This window comes from Leuciscus leuciscus, assembly GCF_965113295.1.
Source record: "Leuciscus leuciscus genome assembly, chromosome: 3".
NCBI classification, from domain to species: Eukaryota; Metazoa; Chordata; class Actinopteri; order Cypriniformes; family Leuciscidae; genus Leuciscus; species Leuciscus leuciscus.
The window spans coordinates 38,681,200-38,693,237 of NC_138727.1; the positions used below are offsets into that span (position 1 = coordinate 38,681,200).

At 37.5% G+C, this 12,038-nt stretch overlaps 1 protein-coding gene across 1 annotated transcript in view; it reads left to right on the forward strand.

Moving 5' to 3' along the window:
- The window catches only part of fbxo41 (F-box protein 41), a 64,468-nt gene that overhangs the window by 36,891 nt on the left and 15,539 nt on the right, over positions 1-12,038 (forward strand). The window contains exons 5-7 of the mRNA XM_082164845.1: positions 3,613-3,968; positions 9,490-9,725; positions 11,437-11,552. Coding sequence (XP_082020971.1) covers positions 3,613-3,968; positions 9,490-9,725; positions 11,437-11,552 — 708 coding nt within the window. The remainder of the gene's footprint in view (positions 1-3,612; positions 3,969-9,489; positions 9,726-11,436; positions 11,553-12,038) is intronic.

Below are 12,038 nucleotides of genomic sequence, written 5' to 3' on the forward strand. Positions count from 1 at the left end.
GTCCATTTCTTTTACTAGATTATACAATCCTAAAAAACGACTGAGTCACTCTGACAGGCAGCTGTCAAACTCACGCGCGTTACTCAGCAACCGGGAGTGGCGCGAAAACATCTGACAGCTGGTTTTAGCGCTTTAAATGATGGGGTAAAAGTATTTTGCAAAAGTATTGCAAAGCATTTTGAAAGCATACAGTATTTTGCAAAAGTATTGCAAAGCATTTTGAAAGCATACAGAATTGTAATTAGGACATGGCGTTAACGCAGCATAGAACACATGCAAAACATCACAATATATATTGTTTTCAGTTTTATAAAAAACTGTTGTTTAATAAGACTTAAAAAAAAAATTAACCATTGTTTTTAAGATTTAATATTATTCTAGTGAGATTGTCTCAACTAGTCACCAAGCATAACTAATATGCATCACAAACATATTACTCTCGTTTTTATTTTTAGGTCATCGTCCATTTATGTGATTCCCTGTAAAATATCGTAACTAACCTTTGTGCGGCTGCTCGTTTAACTAGTTTCTGATCTGTGAGTGAGACGGCAACGTCCATCTGTTGTTTGCGTGCATTTGAATCATTTGGTGCTCTGAGGGAAGGAAGGAGCGTGGGTTTGCCCGGAGTCTGGTGTCCCTAAATTGACATCGACTCCACAGGTCTTCCTACTGAATCAGACGGGAGTGGATTGAAATGATCACTGCTGTTCCTTCATTATGGCATAACCACCATCATCCATCTGAGTCACTTGTGGCATATAAACTAAAAAGTGTGGGAACTATAAGAAATTAATACTTTTATTCGGCAAGGATGCATTAAATTGAAAGTGACAATAAAGATTTTTGTATTATTACAAAAGATTTTTATTTCAAATAAATTATGTTATTTTTGTTCATCAAAGAATCCTGTCACGGTTTCCACAAAATATTTCAGCACAGCTGTTTTCAACATTGATAATAAGAAGACAGACATCTTGAGAACCAAATCAGCATATTAGAATGTATATTCTATATTATATTAGAAAGTATTAGACATACTTTTGAACAGTTATGTATATACTCTTCATTATTATTCTGTCATTATAACTAGGGTTCTTATTATTTTTGATCAAATTAATTTAATAATATGCTAATTCATGAAGAGAAAATCTGACATAGAGATAATTCAAATACATTACATTTTTGAGGCAGATGAGTAAAGCACTATAGACATTACAAAATGTGCTTTTTAAAGTGATATATTAATTGTTTGTTTTATTTTATTAAATTTAAAGGGATAGTTCGCCCCAAAATTAAATATATGTCATCATTTACTCATCCTCATGTTGTTCCAAACCTGAACACAAAGGAAGATATTTTGAATAATGTTGGTAACCAGACAGTTGACGGCAACCATTGACATCCATAGTATTTTTTTCCCATACTATGGAATTCAATGATTGCCGTCAACTGTCTTTATCAGAACAAAGAAACTCCTACAGGTTTGGAACAAGTTGAGGGTGAGCAAGTAATGACAACATTTTTATTTTTGGGTCAACTATTCCTTTAAGCCAATCCCTGCCCTACGGTCCTCAGCAGTCCATTTTGCAAATAGAGTTTGTAAATCTGCTTAAGGTTGACTTCAGAGGCAGATGTCTTTAGCCATCGCATCCCTCTGTTTTTTCAGCATCTCTATTTTTGGCTTCAAATAAAAGGCACAAATATGCATTTGAAGTAAGGAGTGCTGAAACATTACGAAAACAGTATAATACAATACAGAGACTGCACTATGCCTTAAAGTTCTTCTGAATTTCTTCTTTTTTTTTTTATGTCAGAAACTTTACATATGCATTCTTTTTAGCTTTTGAACAAATGAATGGTTTTTGATATCTCTGCCATAGCCAGCCATGCATTACACATTCCTACTGTGTAAGTAGTTTTAATGTGTCCCAGCTTGATTTCTAGTGGGTTGTTTGCTCTTCAGCCCACTGTAAAATAGAAAAGTAAGCCTGTCATTGTAGTCAGTTGCCTACAGCGGAGCCTACAGTCACTATTGACTGCAGTAGCACAGTATCTCTTTAAGTCTCAGTGTTGGCTTTTGAATTGTAACATCTGGAGAGTGACTAAATGTCTGGCTGGAATCCCCAGTGGAAATTCTGTCCCTGCTAAGCCTTGGAGGAGAACATTCCTTATCCTTACCCACAATCCCATGCATATGCCCTAACTGTTCCCTGAGTTTAGTGATTTCTCTTGTAATGATTAAGGAGAGGTCTTGTGCTGTGGATGTGTTCAGAAGTGTCATACTCAATTAAACTTAAATTAAGTTGCATATGTCTTGAAGGTAAAAAGGAATCAGGAATAATGCATTGACATTGACATTGGCATTGACTAAATTTAGTCGGCCAATTGAGTCACAGCTTCTTCAGATAATTTGCTTTCAACTATCAAACTTAAAATGTCAAAGCGGCTCTTTTCTATACAGTATAAAGGTCTGCTAATTAGCTCTTATAAGAGCTATAAGAGTTACTGTGAAGTTAAAACGCTTTTTTTCTGTACCAGGATTGATAATGTGGCTAATCAAAAAAAGAAAAGAAAAAAGAAGAGGAAGAAGTGCATGACACCCCTAAAAGTGTTGATTTAGTGTTGTGTACCCAGTGCTTGGTGTTGAAAAGAATCCTCTGAGGAGTGTTTTGATAGAAAACAACTGAGAGTCACTATTGTATTAAGGAAATAACCCATTACTCATTCAGGCTTAAAAATAATAGAGTTTGCAGAGTCTCTTATTTCTAAATTAGTGGGTGTGTGTTTATGTGTATTATAGGAAGTCTGTCTAGACAGATCTGATCATATTTCCTGGTTAACTCTCACTGTTCTTTTTACACACTCTGAACACAAACCCTGTATCCTAAAGCAGTGGTTTTCAACTGGTGGATCTCGATTCTCGACCCATACAATGGGTGCAAAACGTGCAATAAACCAATCAGAGTCTCATCTCCCATTCCCTTTAAAAGCCAGTTGCGTTCGCGCCATGGCGGATTCGCTATTTACATGGTGGAATTTGCAAGTGGAAACACTGAACTCTTCTCCAGAGAGGAAACGGATCTGCTCGTGCGCGAGGTTAAAGCACGCAAGCAGACCATCTACGGCACAAGCCGGATTCCACCATATCTTAATGTACACAATAATAATCTTTTACATCGTAATCCTTTTATTTTTAATATTTGGCATGTTTGTGTGCTGCTGCGCGTCCCTGTGTGTGTAATAAGAAGAGTGTACACGTGTTGTGCAACCGCCTGTTGGTGCATATTACTAAAGCGGCCTTTAAATAACAAAAAAAGATTGTGCCATTGACTTTAGACTATGTTTCAGTTGGTCAATGGCACAGTCTATTTCAGTTGCCTCAAAATGGCAACGCGCCAACATTGCGCCAGAACACACCTCGTTTTCAGACCATGGGCGCACAAATGCATTTTCTATTTAAACAACATGGCGCAGGACGTAAATATTATACCTTTGTCGGGCTGAAACTAGCAAAAAACACTTGCGTCGCGCCTGGCGCCGCATTGTGCCTGATGTATGATAGGGCCCTATGTATTATAACAAATGCTTCCCTTTTGTGGTTTTGTTAAACAGTGCATCAGGACGAGGAAAGTCTGTGTCCCAGGGTTCAGGAGGTTACGATAGTGACAGTGTGGACCTCCATGCTCTGGAGGACTGCCCTGATGCTCAATACTACCACGTCCAGTGCCGACTTGGGGAGGGAGGCGGAGGAGGAGCATACGAAAGGACAGGTGCTTCCCGGAGCTGGGGTCTCCGCAAACAGGCCATCCAGAACTGGCAGCGTCGGCCATACCGGAACAGCACGGAGGGAGAGGAGGGCGACGTGTCTGACGTAGGATCCCGCACCACAGAGTCTGAGGCCGAAATGTGGGAGCAAGACAGGAGAACAGAGCACGGGGGTAACCGTGGAGGATACAGACTTGCTACAGGTGCGTCATTGACCTGCGTGGGCAGGACGAGGGAATAGAATCTTGTCCTGGGGCTTATTATTTTGTATTTTTTAAATGTTGGTGGAAGATGTTAAATGTTCATTTCTCAGGGAACCCAATTCCAAATGCATAAATGTGAATGTAATTTTCTGCTTTTTAATCATTTAAAACATAATTTGGGGCAGAAACTGGCTAGATCTGTAGCAAATGCTGCCATGGTTGCAAATGTCCTTTACCAGTATGTGTGTTTGGGACCATGGCCACTGTACCCACTCTCCAAATATAATGATCAGGTATAGTCAGGTCAGAGGACTAGGACGCCGGCTGAGAGAAATGAGGTCATATGAAAAAACTGCCGTCAGGAACACAGGCCAGAGAACAGTAGAGAGCGTGTGTCATGGAGTAATGAGAACAGTTTTCCACCTACTGAGTCCAGGTCATTGTGGGAACTTAGAGTGAAATGAGTAACCAATAGTCTATATATGCTCCTATACATAATCACACCACATTCAGAGTGTGGCTTAAGGCCATGACACATTGATTGAGGCTTATTTGTGCTGTTCAGGGGTGCGTTTCCCAAAAGCATCGTTAGCCAACTATGGTCGCAAGTTCAGTTGTTTTTCAGCATAGTTCAAAGAGTCTGTGTTTCCCGAAACCATAGGTCCAACGAACATTCGCAAACAGCATTGCAAACAAGCTCTCGAGCTGCGGTTAGAAGCATAGTTTTTGTGTGGGCTTAATAAATCCTTATCTTGAGCAAAATAAGCAAGCTGACATTTAGTACAATCTACAGTATATCTTTTACTGTTTGATATAAATGTAATTTACGTCTCTTAGTTTGTCAAGAGATTTAAAGCACCGTTTTGAGTATGTGCTCTAGTTACGCAAGAATGAGCCTATGATTGATTCTGGAAATAAAGCAAAATAACTAAGAAAAATGAGAATTAGTCCTCAGATGCCATGTCTGTAATTTATAGCAAAAAAATCTAACATTAATTCAATCTCAAACGGATTCATTAAAAGAAGTTATTACTCCTCCACCTGCGTAATGTGGTTGAATGACTAATTTGTGACAGAAAAAGTCGTGACTAGCTAGTCAAGTCAAGTTTATTTGTATAGCGCTTTTCACAATACAGATTGTATCAAAGCAGCTTCACAGTATTAAATTAAAATAATACAACAAAGTTTGTTTCAAGAGGAATTTATTGATTGATAAAATTAAATTAAATATCCCCAAAATATCCCCAACTGAGCAAGCCAAAGGCAACAGTGGCAAGGAACCGAAAAACTCCATCAAGTGACCTAATGGTGTCCTAAAACTCCATCAGGTGACCTAATGGAGAAAAAAAAACCTTGGGAGAACCCAGGCTCAGTCGGGGGCCAGTTCTCCTCTGGCATTTATGAGCTAGAGGCCGGATTGTAGTTTGAACTGTAAGATTATATGAATGCCTGGCTGAAGAGATGCGACTTTAATCTAGTTTTAAACTGGGAGAGCGAGTCTGAGCAACGAACAGTATCAGGAAGACTATTCCAGAGTTTTGGAGCCAAACGTGAAAATGCTCTCCCTCCTTTGGTGGTTCTGGATATCCTAGGTATGACCAAAAGCCTTGAATTTAGTGATCTTAAAGAGCGCGATGGATTATAGGGCGATAAATGTAATTAATACAGAACTTTATAGGTAACCAATGCAGTGATGATAAAATCTGTGTTATATGATCATATTTTCTTGATCTCGTAAGAACTCTAGCGGCGGCATTTTGGACTAACTGTAGCTTGTTTATTGAGGATGCAGGACAACCAGCTAATAAAGCATTACAGTAATCTAGTCTCGAGGTCATGAATGCATGAACTAACTTTTCTGCATCAGAAACTGATAGCATATTACGTAGCTTAGCAATGTTTCTAAGGTGGAAAAAGGCTGTTTTTGTAACATATGAAATATGATTTTCAAAAGACAGGTTGCAATCGAGTATAACACCCAGGTCTTTTACTGTAGAGGATAAAGTAACAGGACATCCTATGATGTTAAAGTTGTATTGTGCGAGGTTTTGAGGGCGGTTTTTTGAACCGTTAAGTATTACCTCTGTCTTGTCTGGATTTAATAAAAGAAAATTACGCGTCATCCAATTTTTTATATCTTTAACACACTCTGTCAATTTGGAAAATTTAGCGTTTTCATCCGGCCGTGATGAAATATATATTTGAGTGTCATCAGCATAACAATGGAAACTAATTCCATGTTTCCTTATAATATTTCCAAGTGGCATCATATATATTGAGAATAACAGAGGGCCTAACACAGATCCCTGCGGCACTCCATAGTTTACTGGAGTTATGATCGATTTTTCTCCATTTAAATAGACAAAATGGTAGCGGTCAGATAGGTATGATTTGAACCAGCTTAATGCTTGTCCTTCAACACCAGTATAATTTTGTAGTCGATCTAAGAGTAATGTATGATCTATAGTATCGAACGCAGCACTGAGATCAAGTAAAACTAGTATTGAGGTACAGCCTTGGTCAGAAGCTAAAAGTAAATCATTTGTGATTTTAACGAGCGCAGTTTCAGTGCTATGATGCGGTTCATAGACTTTCAAACTTTTCATAGATATAATTTTGTTGCAAGAAAGAGCCCAGTTGAGCGGACACCACTTTTTCTAATATTTTAGACATAAATGGAAGATTTGAAATGGGTCTATAATTTGCTAGATTATTATGATCTAATTGTGGTTTCTTAATGAGAGGTTTTGTAACTGCCAGTTTAAATGTTCTAGGAACATGACCTAAAGATAAAGACGAGTTAATAATATTAAGGAGAGGCTCTTCCACTACAGGTAACACTTCTTCAGTAGTTTAGTTGGTATAGGATCTAATAAACATGTTGTTGTTTTAGATGAAGTGATACGTTTATTTAACTCTTTTTGTTCTATAGTTGTAAAGCACTGTAATTGTTCTTTCGGGGTGATAATTGAAGCTGAATTATAAGGCGCAATTAAAGATTGAACGTTTACAATTGTGGTTCTGATGCTTTCTATTTTCTCAGTGAAGAAGTTCATGAAATCATTACTACTGAACTGTAACGGGATATTTTGTTCGGGTGACGTCTGTTTATTTGTTAGTCTAGCCACGGTGTTAAATAAAAACCTTGGATTGTTTTGGTTGTTTTCTATTAGTTTGCGGAGGTGCTCAGCCCTGGCCGCTTTTAGGGCCTTTTTATAACGTGACATACTGTCTTTCCACGCGATTCTAAAGACCTCTAAATTAGTTTGTTTCCATTTACGCTCTAAAATACGGGTTTCTCTCTTTAAAACATGCGTAGTATTGTTGTACCATGGTGCTTTATTTTTCTCTCTGACCTTTTTTAATTTAATAGGTGCAACCACATCCAATGTTCTAGAGAGAATGGTGCTCATAGTGCTAGTTAGTTCGTCTAGTTCATCTGTTTGTTTGGGTTCAGGCAGCAGCTGAGACAGATTAGATAAGCAATTTGAGAAATGATCTATGGTGGATGGAAGGATTGTTCTGCCTGGTTGATAACGCGGCGCCGCATGACATATTACAGCAGTACGTAATATGCAAGTTACCATGTAATGATCAGTGACATCATCACTTTGTGGAATGATAACTATATCGGTTGGATCGGTTCCATGTGATATAATTAAATCGAGTGTATGATTAAGACGATGAGTTGGTCCGGTGACGTTTTGCTTGACCCCAAATGAATTTAATAAATCTGTAAACGCAGCCCCTAACGCATCATTTGGATTATCTACGTGTATGTTAAAATCTCCAACAATTAATGCTTTATCGACATTGACTAATAGGTCTGAGAGAAAATCTGCAAAGCTAGAGGATTTCTTCAAAGATGCATCGTACTATGGTTATTAAGCAGCATGTCGAGTGTGTCACCTCTACTTTGTTCAGCTGTGGCAGAAAATGTAATTATCAATCTGTAGGGGGCACCAGTAGGCATGCTCACATCATATTGATAATTTTAAGGGAGTTAATTATAATTATATGCAAGAATTCTTTATTCTATCATGACTGAAGCCAACATGAAATCCTATATTTGAACCACATCATATGCCATCCATGCCAAACAATGTCAGCGCCAACCTGAAAAAGTATTTGGAAGTTATAACTGAGAGTTTAAGGGATGTATTCTGTGAATTTGTTTAATTGCAGACTTGTTTTGTGTTTAAACGAGGAAATGAATGCAATTAATACATTTATCTTTGCATTATTTTATATAATTTGTATTATTTTAATATTTTATCAAATATTTGTTCACATTTGGACAGTTCAGTACATATCTTTTATTTAAAAATAGTTATTATTGTGCCATTTGTTCAATTTTAATTTTGTTATTAATAAGAACAGTTAATAAACATTTAAAAATGTGTTATAATTTCAGAGCATTTTTCTCTGGAGCAAACGATGTGGGATCAAGTTGCCTACATCAATTGATAAACAATCATCTTTTCCCATTCCAATATTTAAAGGGATAGTTCACCCAAAAATGAAAATTATGTCATCATTTACTCACCCTCATGTTATTCCAAACTTATATGAGATTCTTTCCTATGCTGAACACAAAATAAGTTATTTTGAAGAATATGGGTAAGCAAACAGTTGATGGTATGGAGAAACACTATGGAAGTCAATGGGGCCCATCAATTGTTTGGTTTCCGACATTCTTCAAAATATCTTTTTTGTGTGTGTGTGTGTGTGTGTGTTCAGCAGACTCATACAGGTTTGGATCAAATACAGGTTTGTGTAGATTTCAGAAATCAAGACATTTTTCTCTGCAGCAAACAATGTGGGATGAACTTGCCTGCATCCACTGATCTAGAGTCATCTTTTCCCATCTTACTGCTAGTTGATGTTTGGTTTTGGACCAGCAGTCATGGTTAGTTTATCCCAAGAGAATCCTCCATTGCTAGCATTTGTATTTAACTGTATGCATTCAGTACAAATCAAACCCATGCTATGGCCAGGAGAAGGTCAAGCTCCATTCCGTTAGCACCATTAAATTTGAGAGCCTGTTTGAGTCACAACTTTTGGCAGATTTTTGCTTGATAGATTCTGAGTGTCTTAAACATGTAGGCGAATGCTGCCAACACCCTTTTCTTCAGTCTCAATCTCGTTAGATTTGCAACAAATTGTGGATGACTCAGGAGACCCGAGTCTGTCGAACTGGAGCTGTGAGATAGAAATGGCCTGCTGATGGTATGATTTTGGAAGATGTTCAGAACCTGTGGGAGGCACTGAGACAAGTGAACAGAGGCTCATAACTGTCCTTTTTATTTGACTGTGGCGCCACCATATGGACATACATGGAGCCAGTTAAATTCACCCCAAAATCTTTTTTTTTTCTTTTTTTTTTTTCTATTCTTATGTGTTATGAAAACCATGTGATTTTCTAATTGCTAAATGTCTGCTCTTTATATGCAGGGAAGCTGAATGATGACTACAGCTGTCAAGCAAGTCTTCCTTGATCTCTTATTCTTCCTGTCACCAGGTCGTTCTGAAGGGGGATACAAGCATTGCCGCCATGAGAAAAGCCCCTCTAAATTCAACGAGGTGATCAGTCCCGAGGTGCTGAAGATGCGTGCGGCTCTCTTCTGTATCTTTACCTACCTGGACACGAAGACACTCCTGCGGGCGGCCGAGGTGTGCCGGGATTGGAAGTTTGTGGCTCGTCACCCAGCGGTTTGGACCAGAGTTCTGCTGGAGAACGCTCGCATCTCCTCAAAGGTTTTTAACACCATTCACACTAACATGTAGTAGTAGTGCTCCTTTTACATTTGGGCACTGACCGCCCACTTTTTTTAGGAGCCTGGCTTACAGAATATATTTCTTTTGTGGCCATTTCAGAAAATTCTTCAATACAGATATCTAAACTTTGAGCCAAACCAGTCATCTCTGACAACATTACGAATGGCAGCATTACAGCATTATAATTGAATTGGATTCAAATGGACAAACTGCTAATGAAAGAATGAACTATTAATTCATTTTCACTGTGAATGTTGAAATGAAATCAGTCTAGATTTCCCTTTTTCAATGTTTTTTCTTCTTCTTTATATTATGCTCTAACACTATAACATGACATTAAAACATGCATTTAATTCCTAAACTTCTAGTGAAAAATATGTTATATTACTTATAATAACCTTGGAGCTCGTGGTAAGTCTGTCTTAAATGTTTAAGACATTATTGTTAAAATAACTTAATCTATTTGGCAGACATGCTTTTGGATTAAGCCATCAGTAGACTAACAACTTCAAAGTAAAAGGGTCCTTCCTAAAATACAGAAGTACATTTTGAACTAATTGTTAACTAAATAATAATAATAATATGGCTGTGCTGTATTATAGTTAAAAAAAGTAAAGCTTTAAAGGAAGAAAAGAACTATAGATGGCCATTGCTCAGTAAAGGATTGAGAGTTAGCTGACACAAGGGTTTCCGTATGAAGGTAATTGGGAATTTGGGATCATTTATAAATGTTATGAAATGATGTCACTTCCTAGACCAAGAGGATGATGTCATTAAGGAACTGGCTTTTTTGTAAAAGGAATATTAAAAAAGATTTAATAGTATAGAAAGATATTAGGGGCACAGGGAATTTTTTTTTAATAGATTTAATAGAAAATCTATAATTATTACACATAATAATTCATAAAATAATTTTTACACATTTAGCTAAAAATTGTCATCTTTATAAATATATTTATATATAAAATAAAAGTAATAAATTGTCATGTTAAGTTAGTACATTGCACCAGCAAATGTGGTAAAAGCATCAAACCAATATGTGACTCTGGATCACAAAACCAGTCACATGTCGCACGGGTATATTTGTGGCAATAGCCAACCAGAGTCTTTTATGCCAAAAATCATTAGGATATTAAGTAAAGATCATGTTCTATGAAGATATTTTGTAAATTTCCTACCGTAAATATATAAAACATTTATTTTTTTTGAGTGATTCCGCACAATCGTGAACATAAATGGACAACTTTAAAGGCGATTTTCTCAGTGTTCTGATTTTGTTGCACCCTCAGATTCCAGATTTTCAAAAAGTTGTATCTCGGCCAAATATTGTCCTATCATAACAAACCATACATCAATGGAACGCTTATTTATGCAGCTTTCAGATGATGTATAAATCATGTGACTGGTTTTGTGGTCCATGGTCACGTATAGTAAAATTATTCATAATTCAACAATTCAAATGTGTAATGTTGTGGTAGAAGTAAACAAACTAATATGATTTCCATCTTCTAAAATTGGCAGTGTAATATTTTACTAAATGTATTGTAGGAATAACCCAAAAGAGTTTTGACAGATCTGAATGTGATGTACAGCATAGCATAAATGATCTGCTGCCCACGTATTTTGTGACTGCTGAAAGTCCTGAAAAAGGCCAAGCTCTCTAACTCTGTCTCTCACTATGTTTGTTTAGTTCTTGTGCACTGTGTCTCAGTGGTGCACACAGACGCATTCCCTCATCCTCCAGAACCTCAAACCCCGGCAGAGGGGGAAAAAGGAAACGAAGGAAGAATATCTGAAGAGCACACGGTAACACGGTCTCCCTCTGCGCCTGCTGTTTACTGTACCATACTGACCCTGCTGTTTGTGTGGCTACTGCCTTCCCACAGCTCCACACACCTCCTCTTTATTACCTTCTGCCCTCTCATCACTCTTTCTCACCAAACAGATACACACTCACTCGCTCACACAGTCTGACACTTGTGAAGTGCTTGTTCAGAGATCCAGCGTGAGAAGGGAACAGAATGAGCTGCCTGTTAATTGCTCTGCTAAACCACCTCAACCAGAGTGCCAGTCGAAAACCTCATGAAAGAAAATCATCCTAATTTGAATATTTGGTGGATTGAAAAAATGGAAATTCTGTCATTATTTACTCACCCTCATGTCCTTTCAAACCCGTATTTCGTAACCCGTAGCCTGATTTTCGTTCATCTTTGTAACACAAATGAAGATATTTGAATGAAATCTGAGAGATTATTGTTCCTCCATCGACAGTTGCTTAACTGACACTTTGAT